Genomic DNA, 26,231 nt, shown 5'->3' with positions numbered 1-26,231 from the left:
GCCTATATATAATAAGGAATACTGCTTTCTTTAACTAAGTATTTGTTCTATGGGAGCATACTTCACCTAGGATACATCTAACTATATTTCATAAACTGAATTTTAATGTATATAACAAACTTTGAAGTATTCAAATGATAATTGAAATGTTGGATTTTGGGTTTTCTTTCTGAAGGAAGAAATGGTCTGTGTGGTTTGTCAATAAATGTTGAGGGGTGTGTGATATATGGATTACTGATTTTGGTTCAGTTGGAGATTTGAGCAATTGAATTATTTAGTGTTCTGTTTTAAAGATTAATATATAGAAGTATTTAAGTATTTGTAATAGATAATTTAGGCCATCTGATTTTTGTTAATGCTTTCCTCCTACACTCCAAAAAAAGAAATAAACAGTATAAATCACTGTGCAATGACTTATTAAGTGATCTGGTTTTGATGAAATCGGTGTCTCTATCTATAGGGACGCAACTTAAGCAAAAATAAAAGAAGGGCACTATGGGTTTATGCCCTGGAATTACTGGTTTGCAAAGAGAATTACTTGGAGCACTGCATTCATTACTGTAAAAATATGGGAAGATCATCCTCAGGAACTTTAAAGACTTTTTTAATGTAAAAATAGAAAATTTTTAAAAAGCAGAACCAAGTTTTTCAAACCCAAAAAAGCACACCTCAGTAGCACTACTTACTCTGTAACACAGAATTATATTTTCAACCAATATGTTAATTTATATCTTCAGTGTTCCTAAATGTTCATGCAAAGGATTTTATTTCGTCTGCAGGGAAAAAGCAACCTGCTTTAGACCTTTCTCTGCTTGTCTCCTTTGTTTGCAGTCATAACTGTAGGATCTTTCTTCGGGTGAAATGATGCTTGTATTATTTGGAGACAATGCTAGATAAATTTATACAATACTGAAAGCAATACCATAACAGATTCATCACTTAGCAGAGACTGGTGGCTGCATTTCTGAAGAGTTCCCTGGGGAGAAATTTTTCCCCATGTTTTTAAAATTACCATATTTACCTTTTTGAATCATAAGTCTTCAGAAATGGTTGAAATCAATGAAAGAAGAAGGACAGATGTTTAATGGTATTTAGATGAGTTTGAAAAATCTCTTCAGGCATTGCAAAATGGTTCCATAGCTCCTTGTTTTGAAAGCTGACTTTTGGTTCCATCCCATTAGTGACTACTGCTTCCAAATAATATGGATTTCTCAGATAATGGTTATTTTGCAAAAGTTTTGTTTCAAAAAGGATTATTTTAATTTGCTATTTATGAAGGTAATTTCAGTTGAGAAGCCTGTCAAAGTGCATTATTCCAGCTAGCTTGGTTCTCGCCCATACAATAAAGGTTTCATCAACACTTCTATTCTAAAAGTCCCATGATCACAAAACTGTGACTTTTAACTGGACAATCCACTTCAGGTTCAGCCTATATAATATGTTTTTCTTTAAGATTTTGTTGGTTCTAGTGGGGGTATTTTTTATTTATTTATTTATATTTTATTTATTTTATTTATTTATATTTTATTTCTTATTTATTGACTCAATTTTTGGAATGCTTTTTAGCTTCTTTAACACTTGAAAGATCTGTTCAGCTTTTGAAGTGACATTCTCATTTCTTCTGTTTCTTACCACACGTTTTGGTTTGTGGTTACAAATGAGAATTACTCCTTAAATCTCTAGCTGTTCCAACAGAAAATTGTCTGTGTGGTTAATTTGCTTTTTAAAATTGCAGTAAGTGTTATACTTATAATAATCACTTGTTTTTATATAGAAAAATGCAGTTTAGATATTCTGTGTGAATATTCAGTTATACTTCATAGTCATAAATTCAGTTAACGGTCCTGAGGAAAAAAGGAGTCTTGGAAATTTTTGGTGGTCTTATTTCTGATTCCCAGCACGTAATTGTGATAAAATGCTGAGGTCTTTTGCTGAGGACTAGCTGTCTGTTGAACTTTTTTTACCCAGATGAATTCTTGGTTACTACCCACCCTGAGGAACATGCTAGGCTTAGGAGCTCTGCAGCATAGGTTGACCCTGACAGGGGCAATCTGGTCAAGTTTTAGGTTCCTAAAATCTTACTTTCCCAGAAAAGTCATCTGTGTTAGTAACTCTGTAAATTGTAAGCTTCCACAAAAATAGCTTTTAGCTTATTGTGTTAGGCTTATCAGCATTTCTTTGTAGAAGAAGTAAACTATTTAGAGTCCATCTTAGGTCTAAACTAGAAGGTTTTGCTCTAACTGTGAAGAAGCCCAAGAAGATTGGGGCCTACTGTTAACCCCTCAGGGGCTGAGATCCTCAGGAGTTTTAGTAGATGAATACTGTCTTTCCCTTAGTGCTCAGTTTCCACACAGCTCTTGGAAATCCCAGTAGTCAGCACTGAAAACAGTATTGTTCTTCATTGATTCATGGCTAATCTTCATTGCTTCCGTGGAAGATTATTACATAGGCACTGAATAGCAAGTCCTCATTATCTGGGTAGATTTTTAAATACAAGCTTGAAGATGCCCTGAAAATTATTTGTCAAGTGCTACAGGTAGGATGCCATTTTCTATTAAGTATTCGGGAAAGGTGTCACTTCTCATGTTTTCTGTGCTTCATTTAGTTTTGTATTTTCCATAGTTTAAAATGAAGTTTTTGATTTTTCTTTACAGAAATAGCTCAGCTGGCTAATTGTGACAGTGGGACAGCAGAAACTCTGGAAGCGGATGAATCAATAAATGTAAGCTTTCCTGTTATGTTGCTGCTTTTGCTGAATGTGAACAAGGAAAATCTGGTGTGTTCCCCCAACCCTGCCTGTTCTGTTTTCTCCTGATATGTGTGAGCAGATTTAATGAATATTGTAAATACTGACACCAATTCTGTGATGGTCTTCAGGCAGAAGGCTTTCAAAAGGTGTAACCAAGCTTTCTGCCTATTTTCCTAGATATCTCAGTGTCTTCAACTTCCACCGAGTTAGTGTTTACCATACAGCAATAACTTTACCACAAAATCCATCACTGCTTTCTTTTTTTCTATTCAATCAATATATTTATTCTTCCTTGAGAAGTATTGGTAAACTGTTTAATTAAACAAAGTATTTTAAAGAGATTTTAAAATAGTTCATTCACAGAGGCAGCTGATGATAAGAGATTCTGAACAGATCTAGTGAAGACACAAGGGAGAAATGAGTATGATAGCAAATAGCCTAGATTCAGAAAGATGGTTTGCAGTTTGAAAGGTTGTACGTCATCCTTCTGAATCTGTGTTCGAAAACACTTGCCTACAGCAACAGGTATCGTACAGTAATATTTTGTTAGATACTTGCTCAGGATCACAAAAGCAGGTTGGACACATTGATTCTGGGCTTAAATGTGATTATTTTAAATTCTTTTTTTTTTAATTGGTTCTTATATCTTGGATTTCAGTCAACAGATTAGATAAAATTCTAACAATTTAGTCTTAATTTTCAACGCAAGTGTATAGCGAAGACAAGAGCGGTATTAGGGGTTGTCTAGGTAATTCAGTGTCTAGGTAATTAGCAAGTATTTACAAATGTTAGCAGGCATGGATTATCTGTTAGACCTGTTCTGATACATAACAGAAAAGACATAATTCTCTGGTACATGTCATGTTATGTTGGGATATTTTCTAACATTTGGCAAAATGCGACTTATGAAGGATTCTGTAATTGACAAAAAAGATGTTTCTTATTCTGCTGCTTTCATTCATTTGCATTTAAAATACTGTTTTAGACCTGAGCAGCATTTAGTGGAAGGATACAACAAATTGGAGAAAAGATTGAATAACTAGAAGGCTTAAAGGAAGTGCCAAAGTATTTAACTGAATCTAAGGTGCAAAGTGGCTTAGCATTAGCTAAGCAATTGAAATTGCGAAGTTACTTGTGCTATGCAAATGCTGAAGAAGTACAGAAGGGGTAATGTGGTGTAATAAAGGAATGTAAATAGGGAGCTGATGAAGTCAGTAAAGAAAACTGTAAAGAGAATATTTGGAAACATCTCAAAAGGTTTCTGTGAAATAAACATACATGGGGAGTGACAGGAAGTGTAACTTTCAAGTACAGAACTGCTCACAATCATCATAAATAGCAATTAGGAAGAATCCTGTACTGGCAGACAAGTGGGCTGAACAATTTAGTAAATCCTCTCTGTCAGCTCCTGTGTAATTCATTATATTAACATTTTCACTAGTCTTGTACTGAATTTTCTTTAGCAAGCATTTAATTGAAAATGTTTCAACTAGGTCTGGTTTCAGCTTCCAGCTGTTACTTAACTGCCTGGATAGGGATCATGGAATTTCTTGGGGATTCAAAAGACGTTTGAAAAAAATCTTGTGAGTTTAGAAGTCTGCATTTGGAGTCCTGTGCCTTCATCTTTTCCCCCTGAACCCCAATTCTAATTCACACATTTTCAAGATTAATTAAAAATTCAGGCTAGAAAATAGGTTTTGCCATACTCGGGGAAGCTTGTTTTTGAAAAAGTTCTGACGAAGAAGTAGATTAAAGTGACCTCTTTAGAGGTAGAATTAATGCATTTTTATTTTTCGTCTTTTTAATTTTGTCTCTTTTCACCGTCCTCCCTGTTATATCACACTCTATCCTAACATTAGTTTTAAGTATGCCAAAGTTTATTTGAGTGAACAAGGGCTCATCAGTGGTTTGTTTCTACTAGACCGTAATATGAAAGTTAGATTTACTAAAATGGGAAGGTACTGTCTAACAAGTGCCACGTGGAATTCACAGAATTCCATGATTCCAGATAAGAATTGCCAGTAACTACTTTACCAGAAGCCTTCGTGGCTGTAACCTGTGCATGGAGAGAAGTGGACGGTTCACTGCAGTGCAGCTGGTACCTGTTTGATAAAAAAGCAGCTTTGTTTTCAGGAGCCCCTTAGTGCCTCTCTATGCTGGCTGTGTGGTTGGCTGTCCAGGGCTTTTACCTGGTTCATCAGTGTGACAGCCTGGTGATAATTGTTTTTTTGTGTGAGTTTTTTCCCCCCTGATTTTGAAAAAAAATACTGTATTAACTTCATTCTCATCTCTTACTTCAAAGAGCTCTAATACCTCGCTGAAGCTGCAGAGGAAACCTCGGGAAAGTGATTTTGAAACAATTAAACTGATTAGTAATGGAGCTTATGGGTGAGTAATCTCTGACTGTGACAGCTCTTTTGCATTTTAGTTTTGCTTAATTCCCCATTATTTCTTATTTCAGGGGTCTTTGTATGAGGGAGTGGGTTTGCACCCTGCTTTTTTCATTTTCCATTCTTGTTTTGTTACTAGTATTTTAAGTTCACAAGGTTTTGAAAAGTTTTCTAGGCAGGAATGAATTACTTTGTGCTGAAGTAAATCAAAGTACTGAATATTACATCAGAGAGATTTTTTAGAATCAGATATCGTGCCAAAGATGAAATGTGAATAAATCAAAGGGCACATTTAAGCTCACCTTTATAACACTGCAAAAAGTCTGTGTTTATGCAGATGTGAGAGAGAATTATATATCGTTTGTAGGGAGACAGAGTAATAAAAATGAGTGCTTACTTGACCTAGAAGTATCATTGCAGTAGAAACAGATTTCTTGAAGTAGGGCAAGCCATGTTTTGTTACTTTGTGGGTGCTATTCTAGTTCTCAAATTTTAACCTATTAGCTTTAAAGGAATTGTTATTTTTTGGTTTGTTTCTTGGTTTGTTTACATATCACTTACTGCCTAGTGATAATCTGAAGATACCCTACAAGACCAAGAGAAAATTCTGGTAACCTGGGCCTCTAAATGAACACAGAATGTTTTTGGAAGTACTTTGCATTGGTGGTGTCTGTCTTCAGTCTCCTCTTCTGATCCTGTACTATCTGTTAGATTCTTGTTTGGCTCCCCTTCTGCACTGAAATATATAAAGACAGGAACTGTTGTTCTGTTCAACCTGCAGGAACAAGAGGGATGTAAACTGGCTCAAAAAAGAGAGGTTTGCATCTTGAGATGAGGAGCCAGCTGCCAAATGAGCCAATGTCACAGCCTGGCAGAGGAGGAGGGCGGTGCTGTTTTCCAGCACAAACCCCATTAGACTGACTCTTGCTTGAGGTGGGAAGTGGCAGTGAGCTGCTAGGACTGAGCACTCTGTGAAGGTGTCTTGGACATAGGATAAAAAGCATCTGCAATCTACCTGCTGAAGTTCTGTGTGCCTGCTGAATGGCCTGAGGCTGTTGGGCTCTCTCTGATGACATTCAGTTAAAGGTAGTCGTGAGTTCTGGAACAGGAGGCATTTAGTACTTCCTGGACTGTTGGCCCTTGTGGCTTGTGTGGAGGCTGCTCGTGTCCAGACATTTTTTCATAACTCAGCAAAAATACCAAGCAAAACGGTATAATCTGCAGTAAAGTTATATAGATATTCAAATACAATTTCTCACTAGTCAAGCTCTGCTCAATTAATTTTCTCAGGATTTCTTCACAGACAAACTTGCTGCTTACCATATCTCCTCCCAGTTAGCCCAGTACCTCAAAAGCCTTCCTCTCAGCAGTTAGCAGTACGTGCTGCTCCCCTCCCTGGCTGCACTCCTTTCTCCTTCCCTTGGTAGATGTTAAATCCCCTCCATTCCTCCCTTCATCTCTTTTTGTTACGGAAGGAGGATAAAAGGAACTGTGTGGGGTAGGCCCCTGTTGGAGAAATGGGTGTAAGGAGTCACTGACCCTTTCTCAGTTCTGAGCCATGTTCAGATGCTGAGGGATGGGGAGAGGAAGGAGCAGCTGGGGCGTGGCACACAGTGGTCAGCAGAGTGAGACCTGGCACCTGAAGGCAGACGTTCAGTAGACCTTCTTGTGCCTCTTGCTCCATAGGTGCTTCTACAGCCAGAAGGAGGCTCAAAGAGCCAGTAAGAAATACAAACTGGAGACAGGTGTCCACCTGAAACCAGAGACCAAAAGGGAAAGCAGAACTGGAAAAGAACAGATGAAAAGCCATGGCCTTCTATGACACACACACTTACGGTTTTTTCCTCATGTTTGTGGCAGAGAAAATCAAGATTTATTAATCATCTTTTAAATGCCAGTAATTCGCAAAATTTGCAATGTAATGCTGTAAAAATTGAGTAAGACCCTGATAGACATGTGAAGAAAAGAAAGGTGCTAGAGAATAACCAAATTGGACTATATGTATATTCTTCATGAATATATCCAGATTCTTTATGAATCATTATTTTCATTAGCAAGTGTAAATACAGGGGTAGGCTGTCTGGTTATAATGCAGTAGTATTAGCGGAGATTGAAAGCTCATCACTTTAATAGAGTGATATTGCTTCTAGCCTTAAGAAAGTAATAACAAAGTCGATTTTGTTGGTTTTTATTTTTCTTTGAAATGGTTATTTCTTAGAAGAAAAATCAAAAATGAGAAAACAAAGCTTGTAGTGGGTTGGCTCTGGCTGGATTCCTGGCACCTGCCAAAGCTACTCTGTCTCTCTCCTCTGGAACTGGACAGGAGAGAGAATATAAAATGAAGGGTTCATGGATTGAGGTAAAGACTAGGAGAGATGAGTCATTAAATACCAACACAGGCAAAACAGACTTGAACTGGGGATATTAATTGAATTTATTGCTAAAAAAATGCAGAGCAGAATAATGAGAAGTACGGTGAGACTTTAAAAAAACTCCTTCCCTCCATCACTCCATCCTTCTCAGCTTTACTTCCTCCCTCCAGTGATGCAGGGACACAAGGAATGGGGATTATGCTGAGTTCATTACATGCTGTTCCTGCTGCTGCTCAGGGAGGAGAGTCCTTCCTCTACTTGTGTGGGGTCCTTCCCACGGGAGACAGTTCTCCATGAATTTCTTCAGCGTGAGTCCATGAACAACAGCCCTCCCCAGAGTGCTGCAGCTGCGTCACTCTTCCATGGGGTGCAGTTCTTCAGGCACAGCCTTGCTACTGTGTGGGCCCCTGCCAGGGTCACAAGCTCTATGTACCAGGAAACCTGCTCCACTGTGGACTCCTGTAGTCCTTCCACTACCAAAACCTTGCTGTACAATCCCAGTACATGGAAAGGAAAAGGAACACAGTGAAATGTGAGACAATAAAATTCTAAAAATGCTTACTCACTTTCAAAAGTGATTTTAGCATCTCTTCAATACTGTAAATTGAGGAGGCTTGTGCTCCTAAGTTCTCTAGGATATCACTTTTTCAAAACTATCTGTGTGCTTGAAAATCTCAACTATGTCAGGTGGACTGTAAAATCAACAGACCATTTTTCTAGTTTTTATTGAAGTAGGACTTTCTTTTTGCTGTTGGCACCAGTACGGTTGATGGTTAGTTTACTCAAAAGTTATGGTCAAGTTTAAAGGGGAGCACATTAGGATAACCTAAATGCTGTGTAACCTATCTATGAAATGGAGTATAATAAACCAATAATACCTATTTCTTGTGAATATAAAACAAGCAACTATCCTGAAGGCATTCATTGTAGTTTATTTACAAGTATAAGTAGCTGAAACAAAAGTTAGTGCTGTTATGCTACAACACATGTATTTTCCCTCCTATGTTTTTCCAGGCTATTAATTTTCTGAGATAATCTAAGTATATGTGAATTCTGCCTGTGCTTCATTGATTCATTCTCTAAAATATGTCAGTGGGCATATTTTGTGCTCTGACTTATTAAAGCTGCAGTATGCTGTTGTAATATTTTACTTATTTTGAGGCTATAATGGAGGGTTTCAATCTGAACTAATTAAATAAAACCCTATGACATTATTTTCATTTGCTGTGGTGTTTTTGCCTTTATCAGTGAAATGGAAAGCTTTGATTACTTGACAGGGTAATTGTTGGTCTTGGCATGTTGTAGCAGAGATTTGTCAGATATATTAGATTTGATGAGTTTAAGTCTACACTATTGGTTTTGTGAAGGTTTGAGTAAATATCTTAGCAATTCTCTGCTTTTAATTGATTGGGTAAACTCATCTGTAGTGCAATTAAATGACTGTATAGTACATGAGGTGTAGAAGATGAGAAGATGAGGCTTTTGGGAATGGCTAGGAATATAAAAGAAGTTAAACAAGCTGTGAATCAGTAAATGTGTAGGATTCTGGCCAAGTCATTAATGGTTTCACAAGCTGTTTATTTGACTTTCTTCAGCCAGAGAAAACTCATATTTCCCAAATTTTAAATTTTTACTGCAATCACATTTTTTTCCATATTCCAGCTTGTGAGAGGTAGCAGGTAGTAGTGTTCCATCTCTTCAAGTTGCCATCAGCCTGAATTCTTGAAACAATTCAACAAAATAAAAATTACATTTGATTTCAGGGAAGCAAGTGATGTTAGTTCAATATCTCATGTGTAAGTGTATGAGTTTAAAGCAAATACGTGATACCACTTTTGCTCCTGCCTGGAATGCTTTTAATTTTGGAACATGAGACGTAGTTCCAGGGCAGAACAGAATTTAGCAGTCTCTTCTCAGGAAATTGCTTGTAAAAATGAAAACAAATTTCTTGGTCAGCAGGTATAATTTTTAAGCAATAGAAACAGTACCTAATTCAGGAACCCGGTTAAATATTTTAGCTTGTTTTTGTCATCTTACCACTTTTGCAGTGTTTTATAGTTGTGCCTAACTAGAGATAACTCTAGTTAATAATAATGACATAATAATAATCATAATACAGAGACAGATTTTCAGGCTGAGATTTATGTTGAAAGTGAAATAAGGTAATGTTGGACACTGCCAAATGAATTTTTTTATTCTGTATAATTGTTCTTATTTCTCTTGAAGACTAAGCTTTTTTGCTTAGCTTTTGTTGAGCTACAGCATCAATAAAATACAGAACACTTGCATAATTGTTGAAATTTGCACAGTGAAATCAGAGGATGCTTTGGAAGCTCTTTTTGCTGTGTTACAAAAACAGGAAGCTGAGGGAAGATAGGAAATCAAATTCTTCATTTGAAACAATAGGAGGACGCAACAGTACCACTCTGGTTGTGGCTTTGCAGGGCAGCAGGGCATGCCACTGTCATTCAGTGGATTGACAGGACAGTCTGGGTGGTCCCCCTACACTGTTTTCGTGTCACAGGATCCTTAAATTTGAAATTGTCTTCCTTATATACTGAAGATCATGGGCAGAATTTGATAACCAACATGCTGCTGGCTGGTTTATAATTTTCTTTGCAAGACATAAACACTGTTTGCTGGAGTTACTATGACCGGAGCATGTGAGGGATGTTAGACATTTTTGTACGCTGAAGATCATTTAAAAGCACTTTGTATAGCATAAATAGTGTATGCATGTGTAAAAGCAAGAGAGACTATTGTGTGGCAGTTGTCTCATGAATCTGGTACATTTGAGCTAAACAGCTTTTTTTCTGAGAAACAACAGAATCCTAGTGGAAAGTTACCTTCTTTTGACTGTAAGACTGAAGGTGCAGTTTAGGCAGCTGGGAAAATATAGCAGCATGTCCTAGATATTTACAGGACTAGATAGTTCTTGAAACTTACTCTTCAATAATTTTAAAATATATTAGTAATGATCTTGCAGGTGCATGTGATCTGAAAGGAGGATTTATTAAGATGCTGTAATGCTATGTGTAATAATATGCCTTTCAAGAGTCTGTCTTGGCACACTGTCCAGTTTGAAACTCTAGAGAAATATTTGTATGCCAGGTGCTCAGTCGGTCCTTAGTTCATTCATATAACTATGTTTTTTTGAAGGATCGAGACTTCAGGCAATAATTTTCTACATGCCAGGAATACAGAGAGGGACTGAAACAGGTAAAAGAAAAGATATTACAGGAGATTTTGAAACTGACAGGAGAAAGCAACATATGAGAGAGGAAAACTAAAATGCAAGGGAAAGAAAAGCACAGGAGCGGCTTTTAAAAGTAAGAGTTGGAGAGAGAAGTGAATATGAGGGGAGCAGTAGGAAGAGTTAGAGGGCACAAGGCATGAAGTCAGCAGGGAGGAGTACTGAGCTGAATATCTCAGTCTGTATTCCAACTTGGGAGGGGCAGAAGGGAGTGAGTCTTAGGAGGCACAAAGGGTGGGGTTTGTCATGGGTTTTGCCCAAGGTAGTTTTTACCTACTTTCATAATTGTGTAATGTCTTCTACCTGTCCTGTGCTCAGACAAGAATGAGGGATTAATGAAAGCTTTTGGAATCAGTAAGAGAAACTATGCTGTCTAGAAAGTTTTTCTTCACAAAGGCAAGGAGAAGTCCTGATTTTTTTCACTATCTATAACTTCGGTAGCTGTGTGAAGATTTTTATAGATATAGTAAGGCCAGTGTTACTTTTTTTGTTTATATAAATAATTGCATGCTTATAGTTGGGGATAATTAATTAGATTTTTAAAACTTCACAATTGAATCCCATTTTCTCCCCCTTCCCCCCTCTATTTTCTCCTTTAAGTGCTTTTTTTCCATAAGAAAGAAAATTCCACTGTGATAATTATATACTAGAGATGGTATAAGCATTAAGTGCTCTGAAGTAGTTTTCAAGCAAGAAAAAAATGTTCAGAATTTGCCTCGAGGGATTTTGAGAAGCGCAGCAGTAAAGTCCTGAGTATTTCACAGCAGTGTAATACCTTCTCCTTAGACATTAGAAAGACAGAAGAGTTGCCCAAGTGAGGTTTTCTTTTCTTTGCTCCCCTCACTGCATTGACTTTACCTAACCAAATATACAGGAAACCTTGTACCCAGGAAACCTGTACCCAGTGGAAATTCTGCAAGTCAAGATACACCATAGCCCCACACAACCCTGTAGTTAACACAGTGATCTTTGTTTTGGGTTTCCTACTGGTGACCTTCCTCTGATACTGATCAGTGCTAATGTCAGGGACTGAACAAGAATGGGAGGTTTTGCACCTGGCAATGAGGAGCCACCCCTTCGAGCAACTTCTAAGCCACCATCATAAGAGACCTGTGATATGTTTTAAAATCCCCTGGACTGAGTCTGAGTCATAATTTCCTTTCAGCACACCTACTGAATAAGCATTTGTCACAGTGATTTATAGCACTGTGCCATAGCTGGATTTTGTATGTAATCCTTTGTTGATGGGAATGACTGAAATCTGCCCGGGCTAAAAACATTTGCTCTTATATCTGCTGTTATATTTGCTGTTGTTTGGTTGGGAGGGAGAGGGAAGGGCAGGAGAGTTGTTTGTTTTAGTTTGAGTAATAATTTGTTGACTGAGATTCATCCTGGTTTTTAAATAAAATGAGATTTCTAACCATTCTTTGATGTGAAAGACTGCATTGAATTGAAAGCAAATTTTTTTAATAATACGTATAGTTTTTAAAAAATTGAGTGAAAAATGTATTTTCAAATGCATTTTTAGTAGTTAACCAGACTTTTTTCTTTTTCTCTCACATTTGAACTTCGCAGTGCGGTTTATTTTGTGAGACACAAAGAAACCAGACAAAGATTTGCCATGAAGAAAATAAATAAGCAAAATCTCATCCTCCGAAACCAGATCCAACAGGCCTTCGTTGAGCGTGATATCCTGACATTTGCAGAAAATCCATTTGTTGTCAGCATGTATTGCTCCTTTGAAACAAGACGTCACTTATGCATGGTCATGGAATATGTAGAAGGTAAAATTGCTCTTCTGTTTTACAGAGGAAGAAGAGAATTTTCTTACACCAAAAAAAGAAGAATAACCCATATGGTACTTGAATTAGAAGGGGCCCCCTGTGTGTCCTCCATACTCTGGCAATTCAGGTTTAGGAACCAGATCCAACAGCAAGGTGTTCTTTTATTTTTTTTTACCAGTCATTATCTCCCAGTAAACAGCTTGTAAAGCACTAGTGTTCCAGCTATAATGGGAAATAACTGCTCTTAGAGTAAGTTCCTTATAGATTTCTTAATCGAAAGTGTGCTAGTATTCAGAGTTTATGTGGAAATGTTTACTTTTTTTCTGGAGCTGAAATTTTCATTTGCAAGTGTTGGGGGATTTGTAGTAATTATTTTTACTAAGAAAGAGGAAAAAGGAGACATTTTGAAAAGGTCTAATGCTGCTAATGCTGAAGGAGAGCAATGGACAAAAGCAGTACTGAAAAGATACCCCAGGTATGGTTCTGTGGGCTTCCACCACCCCCTATCCCCCCAGTTTATTGGTTTGTTTGTTTGTTTGTTTTCTCCTTAGGTACCAGTACGTTACTGGTTTTCAGCTGAATCCTTGTAGTGCTGTCTTCCAGCTTCACACTGCTTCCAGTACAGTAGTTTGGTTGAATCATCTGACTAGGAAATAAAAGTTTATGACTGCAGTTTGTGCTCCTTTCAGTATCATATATGGTTTATACTGATACACCTCAGAATTTATAGAATTTATATTTATTTAATATTATTATTTTATATTTATGTTTATAGAATTTTTATTTATATCTGGAGCATTTGTACTGTTTCCACAGGTGGAGATTGTGCTACTTTGATGAAGAATATGGGTCCCTTACCTGTAGACATGGCAAGAATGTACTTTGCAGAGACTGTTCTGGCCTTGGAATACCTTCATAATTATGGAATTGTACACAGGGATTTGAAACCTGACAAGTATGTATATAGAATATAACTGAAAGAGGAGTTTGGAATTGTTAGATAAAATATAAAAGGTTTAGAGTTTCTTTGAATTATTTTTTTATTGTAAATATTATGTAGAGTCACAATTCCTTCACAATATTTAAATTTTCATTACTTGTGATTACAGAAAATGCATCTTTTTCCAAAAGAGCTGTTATGAATTTTCTGTGTTTAAGATGGAAGAGGCTATCAGAGTACCTGAAAAGAAAAAAGTATTTATTCTTCTGTTTAGAATGGAGGGAAACGCATTTTACTCATTAGGAAAATTTTTTTCAAGGTGTACTTGAACCAGTGATATAAACTATCATCAACTTGCAGGTATTGGCATTTTTGAAGACAAGATTGACCAGATGCGGAAATACCTCCTGTTGCATGGGTTTTGGGGGTTACTTGGTTTTTTGAGGGGATTAGGGTTTTCAGTTTCAATATTTATAAGTACAGTGTTGCCCCTATACAAGTATTAGTTAACCTCACAGCAAGTAGCTGAAATACAGAGTATGGCCCTTGCAATTCCATTAACCTTCCTGTTTCACAATAAAAAAAAAGAGCTGAAGTCGAGGGTGTTGATTGACAATACCTGCATAGCATGATATCTTGTTGTATTAGTTGCTAACTTAATACCCTGAGGTTTTTTCCAAATGCATGACTGACCCAGCTTGTTACAGATGGAAAATACTCACCTCACTTCAAAAATGACATGTATTCTATTTCCGGTCTTTCACATAATAACTGTTTCTTCAAAGCTTCAAATATTCAGCTCTCAAGACCTCTGTAGTTCTATAAGGTGTTGTTCAGTTGTACATAAAAAGTTTGTTTACTTCTGATAGTAGTAGTAACAGATGTAAGACTTAGATTTTTAACCTGTTTATTCTGTACCAGTTGAAGTAATTTTTAAGCTGTGTTTATAATTCTACAGTGCTAATGTAGCATTTTCCTTTAAGTATTAAAATTGTAATAGTAATAATGATGAGAAGCACATAATGTTGAATTATATCACAGTGGCTTAAAAACTTTTTATTTTCAGTCTGTTGGTAACATCCATGGGCCATATAAAGCTTACAGACTTCGGCCTGTCGAAAGTGGGGCTAATGAGTTTAACTACCAATCTGTACGAGGGTCACATTGAGAAGGATGCCAGAGAATTCCTCGACAAACAAGTAAGAAGGCCTTTTTCATTTCTACATGAGTATTCACATGAAGTAAAATTTTGCCAGCAGAACATACTGTAATACTGAAAAAAACAGTTATTTTTGCATTGGTGTTCCAGTTGACTATGTCAGGTACTTTAACTGGTGCCCTAAAGATTTTCCTAGGCTTTTTCCTTTCTTACATTAAGATCTATTAGTAAGATGAACAACCTAATTGTGTGCAAGTGAATCTATGAGAGAGACTAATGAGGAACTGTTCTGTAAAGAACTCAGAAGTCTCAGCAGAGTACTTGTGGAGCTCATTATGTGTTGTACAACCAAGGGTGCTAAAATCTGTGCTATGGCCCATTTCACTTTAAGCATGCCTCATTACTGTTCCTCACAATCTGTTCACTGTAAAAGTTACTTAAGATAAAACCATCACAACTTTCATATAAGGATAACAATGTGTTTTACATTAAATGAGATACTTGCCATGATGGACTCTTGTGTACAAAGCACAAACTGTCCTTCGCATGACAGATATGCTAATGTTGATTATGATGACTCTAATGTAGGTAGGTTGTTCTGGAAACAGAAGTTGTTATGCAAATTCAGCAGACTAAACCCAGCTGAATTCCATTTTCTCCATGTTTTGATATTAACATTTCAAGAATTACAAATAATATGACATCTCAATTAAGACTTGCTTTGCTATCGTGCTTGTTTTCTTTCTTCTAGGTCTGTGGTACACCTGAATACATAGCTCCTGAAGTAATACTGAGACAGGGTTATGGAAAACCAGTGGATTGGTGGGCTATGGGAATTATTCTTTATGAATTTCTTGTTGGATGTGTGCCATTCTTTGGAGATACACCAGAAGAGCTCTTTGGACAAGTAATCAGTGGTGAGTATCATCACTAAAAAAACCAAAATCTTTAATAGTAAATATATTTCAGTTTTACTGATAGACTACACAATATGCTATCAAAGCAGTAACAATTAATTCAGATTAAAAGCTGAACTTACTGTGTATTGTTGCTAAGTACAGAAATTTATTGATATAGAGTCCAAGGGTTAAGCTGCACTGTTTGGAAGAGAGAAACTATGTTAGCAAAAAAGTAGTGCCACTATGCACTAGTGATTTGTCTTTGGTAGACGAATTATGCCAGAGAAGAAACAGTTAAAATAAATTTGTGTAAATGGGAAAATGCCTCATGGCACAATAAAGAAATTAACAAAGATGTAATAAAACTCTAAAACAAATGTCTCCCAAATAATAAGTAATGAGAAGAAGAAAGAAACTAATTCAATTCACAGATTGTTAATGATTTCATTGGTAATTGTTGGAGTGTAATGTTATTTCTGTAGCAGCTGTTCTTCTTCCATTTAAAATTCAATAATCTTTTAGATCTTAACCTGCAAACTGACCCTAAGTATTGTTATGTGTCTTGTGACAAAACTGAATGATAATTAAACAGAATTGTTTGCTATCCTTCCTGCTGTTTACATAAATTTCCCAAATACGTAGATGGAGAGGGTCGCTGTTTATGACACAAGGTTAACAGAATGGCACCTCTGTTACTAAGTATTTCCTAGTCTGTTTTATGGTCTGCTTAAAAAGTCCAATAGGTAAGAATGTATCTCTGGTTCCTCATTCTGTGAGAATGCAACAAATCCCCTTTTGTACTTAAGGAGACATTCTGTCCCCATCTTTTTTTTCCTCTGCCTCTAGAGCTGAAAGCCACTTGGTTGTAAACTATTAAAATGCCTGTGACATTCTGTGTGTTTGTGGATTTATAACCATGTTGTTTTCTGATGTGATATGCTGAGGCCTGAGTGGCAAGAAGAATCAACTGTTTAATTAACACAAGCAGCAAATGTTGTCTGTTTTCTGGGTGCCCCATGGCTACAATGCATATTCATGCTTTATTTTTCAAATCAGATTTAAACTGCAGTGGAAGCTGTAGGCAGGAAAATGTGGAAATAACTCATGTTTTTATTGCTTTTCCAGACACACGTACCTATGTTTTTATCCTTACAGTCCCTGAGTAGGAGAAGAGAAGGGAATAGTCCTAAAATTAGTGACAAAATTTGTATTTCAGAGTTTTTTTGCATGTGGCATTAATTTTACCTTTTACAAAACATATTCTCATGTTTATTTAGCTGATAATTTTGTAAATATCTTCATCTGTTTGAATTTGTTAATTTTTCTTACAGAAGTTACTTGTAAAAGTGTAATGGTAAACGTCTTCTATTCCCACTCACCCTGCAAGACTGTTGGTTTGCTCCGTTTCTTGTTTTGATGTTGATTTATCAGTTGTTTCTCTTTCATTAGAAAAATCTTTACTTACTGAAATAATTCGTAGTATATCTAGAAGAACTCTGGTTGGATATGTTTCCTGTGCTAAAATAAATTATCCCCTTCTGTTTGACTGTAAGAGCCATCGTAAAGATCCAAACTGTAGCCTGGATTTTTCTTCCGGTTTCTGTGAGAAAAATCTACATTTTATTTAAAATTCTACTTTAAAATCTTGATGCCCCCTTGTCATTGTAGGTTGCCTTTTCTGCCCTCAGGTTGTGCAAGGACAGCTGTGGGAGGCCTCAGTGTAAACTTAGATACCTGAAGTGATAAGAAATTAAAATATTGGTCCAGAAACAGGATATATTTCACGTCTGTTTATATCAGTATCTTTCCTTAAACTCTGAAATACGAAGGTTAAACCTGTGTGTAGCTTCCAGTGATTATTTATCCAGTTATGATTATTGTATAGAAGAAATCTAGATCATAAAATCTAGACAACAAGATCCTTAACAGCTTTCTGGAGCTCCAAGTGTGCTGTTGGCTCTTTGATCCCAAAATCCCCCCAACAAACTTCTGCAGAGTTTTGTCTAAACGTTTGTGGAGTCAGCTTCCACTAAAAATCAGGCAAAACTTGCAGTTTGTAGGCTGTTAGAAAGTTCATGTTCATACACAGTGTATCCTGTCTTGATTGCATGGTTTAGGTCCAGCTTGCCATGAAGTGCAAAAGCCATAGTAGTATAAGTGTCAGTAGAAGGAGAGGTGGTATGGAAGTATGAGACTCTTGAAAAGAAGCTTCATTGTCATATATGTCACCAAGAGCACGGTCTGACACCTTGACCCTTAGTCATGGGAATAATGACTTCACGGAGTCTACTAACATTAGAGAAGGAACACAGATGTGAGAGCAACTGCCAGGTCAGGTCAGCAGTTTCCATCTTAACAACAGTCTCCATGGAACATAACTACAGTTTAAACCATGATTTAGTGGGGGAAGAGAGTGTATACAAGTTATGCTAATATTTTGGAAGTTTTCCATGAGCCAAGCATTCATGTATTCTGCTGCTAAACACAGTTTTGTGTTAAATGATATTTTCGAAGGAAATGGGAACACAGTATGTTTATACAGTCTATATAGAGAGTATGAAAATTAGAAATAACTGGTATGCTGCAGAGTAAGTTGAAAAAGTTGCTTTTACTCTTCTTTGCTGTTGGGTCACTTTTGATAGCATTCATGCAATTTGAGCTGGGATCAGACTTCAGCAATATCAAACTACTTTCTTTTGTTTTAGATGAAATCAACTGGCCTGAAAAGGATGAAGCACCACCTCCAGATGCCCAAGATCTAATTACTCTGCTACTTAGGCAGAATCCTTTGGAAAGACTGGGAACAGGTTAGGAGGCACTAATTTTAAATTGTTAATGTACTTACTAGAAATAGCTTCTGTATTCAGCATTGGGAGCTTTTGTTCACTTGTTTGTTTTGCTTGGGAAACATCTGTCACGACATGCAGTATGACAAAATGCCATGATAATTTATAGATTCAGACCAGTAACATGAACGTAACATGATGATGCCCGTCCTAGTTTTTGTGGGGCTTACATGTGCTCATTTGCATGTACTTGTCTCCTAATTTGATAAATACAACAGAAATTTCTCAAAGATCCTGTTAGTGAATGGGGTTTCTTCATGAATACAGTATTAAATTACTAACTACAGAAATCTAGGAGAGGAATCAATACACAACTTCCTTTTTCAGAAATATCTTAGCCTGGCAGATTAATTCCTCCCAGTGTTAGGGTGGATGATGAGTACTAAAAGAGCTTGTTCAGAAATTACTGTCTGGGTTTGTGTAGTGAGAAGTGTTGTCATTCTCATTTATCAAGCACTACTGCCTTCTATGAAAAAGAACTAAAATGAAACAGAATGTTAAGGAAGTATTAGGACTTCCATAGGCTAATGAAAGTACTGTGTGTTTACATAATAAGAGTTTATTTGTTGGTTGATTGACTAGGATTTATTTGGGAGTTTCTGTAAGAGGCAGTAATGAATATTGTGCGTGATTTTTAAGCTTTAATGTATGGGAGCCCTAGTCACTGACTGCCCTCCCTTCAGGCAAAGCACTAGGTAAACACAGCAAAAAAAAACCTCCTGCATAAAAGAGCCAAAGTATAAAGGTATAATCTTATTTACAGTGAACATTGTATGCTATGAACAGAAATACATTTGGGATGCTAAGGAAACCGAGCTGCAGGTTGAGTCAGTGTGAGAGTACTTGGCAAATGGCTCACAAAACTGAGTCCAATTGTGCTACGTATTTTTAGGCCTAATTAAAAAGAAGCTTAAGGAATCAGTTCATAACCAGCCTTATCACATCTGCTCAGGGGAAACATGATTATAACCCAGACCCTGAGTACTATCGACATGGTCCCAAATGACATGTCTTCCTTCTTTCGGCTTCCTTCAAGTCATGATGATGTGACTGATATGAGTGAACTGCATGTCCATCACAGCCTGGATGTCTGGGATCTGTGTGAACAGCCCTTAGACTTCACTGTAGCTGATGGTCTGGACTAAGTGGCATCCAGCAAAGTTTATTGCTGTCTCTTGCCTCATGTTGAACTAGTTAGGATTGAGTTTCATTGTGTTCTTACAGTTGTTTTCTAACTTCTAACTAGTGTAATCATTAAACACACATTAATGTTATGTCCCAGTAGCTTCTTCACTTGCTGCCTGCTTCATCTGCTGCAGAGGGCACCAATGCCAAAGGCAAAATGAAAATCCACAACTAGTTTTATTCCCTTAAGTACACTCTTTCCAGGCATTGTTTCATTGCCAGGATGATTTTCCTGATAAACACAGTGTTAATTCAAGACTGTTGCCCTATGAGAGGCTGGATCAGAAGTGGATTACAAATTCTTTGTCTGTTATACAGTTGGTGGAGACAGTGAATTGAGTGAGATGAGGCTGGCTTAAATACTGAATGGTCAGTGCCACAACATGAAGTACCTGTGGTGCTCAGTTAGGAACTGACATCTTTAAATCCTCCGGTCTCTCTAAGAGTTGTCAGTCTGAAAGAAGGAAATAAGGCAGCTGTTTCTTTGAAGCAGGGGGTTCAGAAACCGCAACAAAGTTGTTGTTAGAATCAGCTCACAGAAATGGAGGCTGCAGTGTGACAGGTCCCACATGGGTGGTGAAAAATAGCATGGTTTATGCCAGGCTTCACCATGCATTTCAAATGACTGTCTTGTCTGTTTAACATGTATTAGCAAGCTGCATAACGCTTCATGAAAATCGCAGTTGCTTATTTGCTCAGGAGACCTGAGTGGCAAAGGCAAGTTGAAAGAAGAGAGATGGATACTATACTTACTTTGAAGAAGAAAAAGAGCAGTAAAAAATACTTCTTTGGGCTTCAAGTGTTTGATACCAATCAAGAGTTGTACAATTCTGATGTAATATCCAATTACTGTGCTCAGAGAAATATTCACTGCTTAGCTACTGACTTATGATGAAATGTGGTTTTGGTCCGCTTTGGGAAGATTGGGCTTTTTTGAATTTTTCCCTGATGCAGTATGAAAAGTGAAAAACCCAATCTAGAAATCTTAACGCTTTCTTAGAAACCAGTCCTGGAGATTTCATTTTTTTCTCTCAGTAGCCTTGACATAGAGAAGTATACATGCTGTATAAATGTGCTGAGTTGACTCTGGCTGGCCACTAGGTACTCACCAAGTCTCCTCCCTCCTCAGCTGGACAGGAAGAGAAAATATGCCAAAGGCTCCTGGGTTTAGATAAGGGCAGGAAGTTGCCATCATGGGCAAAGCATACTGAAACTCAGGGAAGTTCATTTAATTTATCACCAATTAACACTATTGCTTTACTTCCTCCCTCCAAGCAGCGTGGGAGGACGGGAAATGGGGATCGTGATCAGTACATCACATGCTGCCCCTGCCCATGCTATTCCCCTGGTCCAGTGTGGGTCCCTCCCACAGGGTGCAGTCTTCAGGAGCAGCGTGCTCCAACATGGGGTCCCTGTGAGGTCACAAGTTCTGTCAGCACCCATGCTCCAGCCTGGCCTCCTCTCTCTACAGGTCCTACCTGGGCACTGCTCCAGCACAAGCTTTTGCACAGGGTCACAGTCTACTTCGGGGATCCACCCTGCTCCACTGTGGGGTCCTTCATGGGCTGCAGGTGGATCTCTGCTCCACTGTGGTCCTCCATGGACTCAAATGTCACCATGTGTCTCACCATGTCACCATGGTGCACCACAGACTGCAGGGGAATCTCAGCTCCAGTGCCTGGAGCTCCGTCTGCACTGACTTTGGTGTCTGCAGAGTTGTTCTTCTCACCTGTTCTGACTCCTGTCTTCCTGGCTGTTGTTGTGCAGCAGTCTTTCCCTTTCTTTAATACATTACCCCAGATAACGCTGATGTGGGTCCATCTTGGAGCCAGCTGGCAGTGGCTGTGTTGGATATAGAGGAAGGCAGCTTCTCACAGAATCTGCCCTTGTAGCCTCTCCACTGCCAAAACCATGCGATATAAACCCAAAACAAGCTGGCAGCAGGTCTTGTTGCAACAGGTTACTTGTTCAGGTTTTAGAATTAGATGCGTGTTTATTAATGGCATCATCTTCCACTTTCCCAGGACAAAATTTTCATTATTTCATTGTGTTATTACAGTTGTTTTCTAACTGAAAACTAGTGTAATCATTAAACACACATTAAACTAGCAGGCAGTAATAAATAAGAGAAATGATAGGATATTTCCTATAGAATTGTGTATTACTGTCATAAAACATTAAAAGGATCTCTTAAGTCAGCAATACTATTTCTATTGAGCAACTATTCAGAGTCATTCTGCATTACTTTATAGCTTGTACTTACTTAGTGCACGTATTTATATTTGTAGAATTACATTTGATGATTCTGACTAATGTGTACCTAACAGATTAGTACATCCAGAAAAATAAAAATCTTAAAAGGGGAAGATGGTAAAGCAATAAACTGTTAAGAGAAATGGCAACAACAAAATGGGCAGGGAGTATTTCTGACAGGTTTAGGTTTTCCCATTCTAATGGGAATGGGTAGCGGATATTCATGTGTACCGTGAGGGCTATGCCTTTCCATGATTATTTACATTGTTGGCTGGGGGTTTAGTTCATTTAATGTCAGAGGATTTGGTACAGTTTCCTCAGTGTTTTCCTCTGGCTCCTCCAGGTGGTGCGTATGAAGTAAAGCAGCATCAGTTCTTCAGGAGCCTTGACTGGAACAGTCTGCTGAGGCAGAAAGCAGAATTTATTCCACAGTTGGAGTCTGAAGATGACACAAGTTATTTTGACAGTAGGTGTTTTACAATATTTTAAAAAGTCATGAATGCTTTCTTTAAGTAATCACTGTCTTTGACTCTTGCTTACTGCTTTTAAAATTTCCTTTATCAGAATCACTGGCGACTTGCATGTTCACCAGTGAATGGACACTTCAGCAGAAATAATCTTGAGAATAAAACTAGATTTTAATTTAATATTAAAACGTGGTATCCATTCTTCTGGATAAATTCAGATATTTTATTACCCTTGTCTGTAGCTCGTTCTGAGAAATACCACCATATGGAAACTGAGGAAGAAGATGATACCAATGATGAAGATTTTAACTTAGAGATAAGACAGTTTTCCTCATGTTCACACAGATTTTCAAAAGTAAGTAAAAATTTATTTAATCTTAGTATGTTCTGTAATCTTTGCCTTGTTTTCTCAAGAAACTGTGAAATATCTGAAATTGAGCAAGAATGCAATTAATACCATTAAATCAAAATATGGGAAAATTGTGTAGAAAAGTTACTTCTTGAATCTTTAAGATACTAATGGAAAACTATATAAATGTGATGGTATTTTCTGTAAAAGACTAATCATAGAATAACAGAAAGTGTCAAGGAAACATTCTGTTAAATGCCAATACATGTTTGCATTTATACATAGTTTTCATGTTGCTGCAGTTGTGTCCTGGGTATCTTGTAGGTGACAGCATAACAAATATTACAGTACAACCATGTAGTGGGTATTAATTAAATGACATTTGACCAAAAGAAAAAGCATGGTAATAGTTAGCATATGTTCCAGTCATGGAGAAATGTGAATTTGAGGGAGTGATCTGAATGCTCTGAATTGAAGGTAAAACTGCCCAAAAGGTAGTATACTCTAATAACTGAGATGAGGGCTAATTATTGCTGATCAGAGATCTGTAGGAGCAGAGTGGGCATGCTCAGGCAATACAATGGAGGGTGAATTGGCAGGAAATAATGGAAATGGAAGAAGACACCCAGGATTTTGGCTTTACTGTCTTGGTTCACCATATTCATGAAATGTGGAGAAAGCTGATATATTCATAATGGGAGGAGGCTCTATTTTGTTACCCATACATGAGGAGCCAAGAAAGCATTTTAAAAACACTAACTGTTGGAAATTTGAAAAGGTTCAAGAAGTTTGAAGTTTGCACTCTGAAATACTGTATAAGCATTTAAAATCATAGAACTGTAGATCCTGCATATCTTTTTTTGTTAATATCAAATGTGTTAGTGATTATTCAAATTTTTTGTGGTTTTTTTTTTTTCTTTAATAGGTTTTTAGTAGTATAGATCGAGTCATTCAGATTCAAGGCGAAGAAAAGGAAGATGTAGGAGACAAAACAAAAAGTGTAGCATTGCCTTCTGTGGAATCTTTAAGCTGGAGTTCAGAATATTCTGAAATGTAAGTAGAAGGGTGTACAGCAAGTCATCTACATCCTGCTTGCCAGATAGCAGGCCTCCTCATTTCATTAACTGCATGAGAGTTTGCTTATTTTTCATGCAGACAGCAAATATCTACATCCATCTCATCTGAGACTGACAGTAGCCGGCAGCAACGCAGTTCTGGTTTGCTTCCAAAATTGTCCATATCAGCTGAAGGAGAACAGGATAATTCCACCAGCTCACAGGGACCCCGGGAGGAACAGGAAAAGTCTGCATTTGTGAGCGAGGAAATAGTGCAAGACGAACCTGAAGTAACCACTCCAGCAAGTACAATCAGCAGCTCCACACTATCAGGTAGCTCGCAGTGGGTGTCTTGACTGATGATGATACAAATGGTTGCAGACCACCTTCTTGTGGCAGTAGCATTCATAGATTTAGAAGTCACGCATTTCAGAACCACTTTTAAAAACAGCTGTCCCAACAGGGACCTGGTTTGGACCTACACATGTGTGTTTTTAAGTAAGACTTCTCTTTGATGTACGTACACCTTTCAGAATTGAGAGGATTTTCTTTGACTTGTGGAAGTCACTTTGGTCGTTAGAAATCTAGGAGGGTATTGCAAACCATTCTCTACTTAATTAATTTCGAGCATCGTCTCCCTGCTCAGATACTTGTTGCATTTCAGTAGACTCCAGGGCCTTAGTTTCTCATCTACACATCTACCAGTCTTCAGCTTATTTCTCTTAGGTACCTCGCTGAATTTTTTCAAGGTACACTCTTCTATTCCCAAGCCCTTGATTTCCCATATAGTCTACATTTTTTTCCCCCCTCCCTCCTTTCTGTTCCTGAAGAAAAAAAATTTCCTCAGGGTCATCCATCTCCTTCCCGTCTAAAGGTCTCAACCCGTCAAGGTCTAAAACCTTGATGTTGATTATGCTGTATCCCAAGTCTCACTTGCTATCCCCCAGGTCCCATGTAATGGTGTTGCCATTAACACAGCAGTTGGAGTGATAACTCAGACTGTGTGATTCTCTTCTTACGCTTAACCAGTTATGCTTAAGAGTAATTTACTTTTTCTGTGATCCATTAGCAAAAGGATACTCAGTTTTCCCTCAATGTCTTTATCCCTTCTTCTTTGTACAGTTGGCAGTTTCTCAGAACACTTAGATCAAATAAATGGAAGAAGTGAGAGTGTGGACAGTACAGATAACCCTTCAAAGCCAGCAGGTGAAGTTGCATCTCACATGGCTCGACAGCGATTGGAAACCACAGAGAAAAAGAAGATCTCTGGAAAAGTCACAAAGTCCCTTTCTGCAAGTGCTTTGTCCCTCATGATCCCAGGAGGTAGAGATAAATACTTCTAGTTGAAACGTTAATGATTTATGCTATGAATGATTATGCTATGAGTTGAAACATTAATGATTAATGTTATGAATGCTTATGATGCAAATTCAAGATTCTGTATAGTCCAGAATTGATTCTGTATCGCTCTTTTTTGTTTCTCGTTCGCTTGTACAACTAGTTGGAGCAACCTTGTTCAGCAAGTTATGATGCTCACACTTACAGCTGAAGGGCTTTCTCTGACAGGCAGAAGTGCAACTTTATGATGACTGCCTTGTTTGACCTTGAGCATGCACAGCACTATGCAACTTCAGTCATTGGCCCATCTGACAATAGGGTTGTAGATTAAGTTTTAACTAGCTCACAAAAACAGGTATTTGTTAGAGCAGCATGTGACTAGTTCTCTCTCCCATAAGAAAAGCTGATAAACAGAAGAGCAGTGTCACAAAAACAGAAATAGCATGTAGCCTCCTATTTGTACTACACTGACTTAGAACAAGTGCTCAAAATTTGGAGCCAGAAATAATGCAATAAGTAGAGGTATAACAGTAATATTGAGTGTTTGCACATGAAGGATTGGTACTTTGCTCTCTTGTTCAGAACTGAAGCCCATACTACTGCAATTGTATTCACATTTGCACAAGCATGTGCACATAGTGCATTCAAAACAATAAAGTAAAACAAGATGGAATTGGTATTGTTGCAGGAAACTCTATTGGTCTTTACATGATGTAGTAGAATGTATCTATGGAGCCTTGTTACAAACATTGAGCTACTGCCCTAGGTACCCAGTAGATACTGTGGTTTAATTGTAGCAGTATTTATCTGTTTTTATATATAACTGAAACCAAGAAAGCAGGTAGCAATTTGTCAAGCATTGCTGGATTACTTGGGGAGTTATTTTGGGTGTACTCATAACAACATTTCCTACCCTACTCTGATATTCTTTTCATCAGTGTTTGCTAGGAAAAGGCTGAGAATTGTTCTTGCAGAGTTAACAATGAGTATGTTTCCTGTGCAAAAGGAAAAAGCAGTCTACATTAACCCTTGCATTAAACAATGCAGTTTATACTCCAGGGAAAATAATTAAATTCTAGTATCTGGTTCTTGAACTTCTCATTCACTAATATGTATACTAGGTGAAGAGGAGGAGAGATTGTTTGGACAAAAGACAGTGATGTATTCTAATATAAAGATATCATTAGGCTAA

General features: G+C 37.5%; 1 protein-coding gene across 6 annotated transcripts in view; it reads left to right on the top strand.

Annotated features, from left to right (window-relative positions):
* MAST4 (microtubule associated serine/threonine kinase family member 4) overlaps positions 1-26,231 on the top strand; it is a 270,348-nt gene that overhangs the window by 232,231 nt on the left and 11,886 nt on the right. For all 6 annotated transcript variants that reach the window (XM_088157188.1, XM_088157186.1, XM_088157191.1 and 3 more), the window contains 12 exons: positions 2,655-2,722; positions 5,052-5,137; positions 12,340-12,548; positions 13,365-13,503; positions 14,555-14,687; positions 15,399-15,564; positions 18,252-18,353; positions 22,174-22,296; positions 22,540-22,652; positions 23,572-23,699; positions 23,802-24,034; positions 24,824-25,024. In XM_088157188.1, coding sequence (XP_088013314.1) covers positions 2,655-2,722; positions 5,052-5,137; positions 12,340-12,548; positions 13,365-13,503; positions 14,555-14,687; positions 15,399-15,564; positions 18,252-18,353; positions 22,174-22,296; positions 22,540-22,652; positions 23,572-23,699; positions 23,802-24,034; positions 24,824-25,024 — 1,701 coding nt within the window. The remainder of the gene's footprint in view (positions 1-2,654; positions 2,723-5,051; positions 5,138-12,339; positions 12,549-13,364; positions 13,504-14,554; positions 14,688-15,398; positions 15,565-18,251; positions 18,354-22,173; positions 22,297-22,539; positions 22,653-23,571; positions 23,700-23,801; positions 24,035-24,823; positions 25,025-26,231) is intronic.

This window comes from Sturnus vulgaris, chromosome Z (assembly GCF_052056855.1).
Source record: "Sturnus vulgaris isolate bStuVul1 chromosome Z, bStuVul1.hap1, whole genome shotgun sequence".
Classification (NCBI taxonomy): domain Eukaryota; kingdom Metazoa; phylum Chordata; class Aves; order Passeriformes; family Sturnidae; genus Sturnus; species Sturnus vulgaris.
Note: the sequence above shows the minus strand (reverse complement) of the source record. Positions and strands in the feature narration are given on the sequence as shown.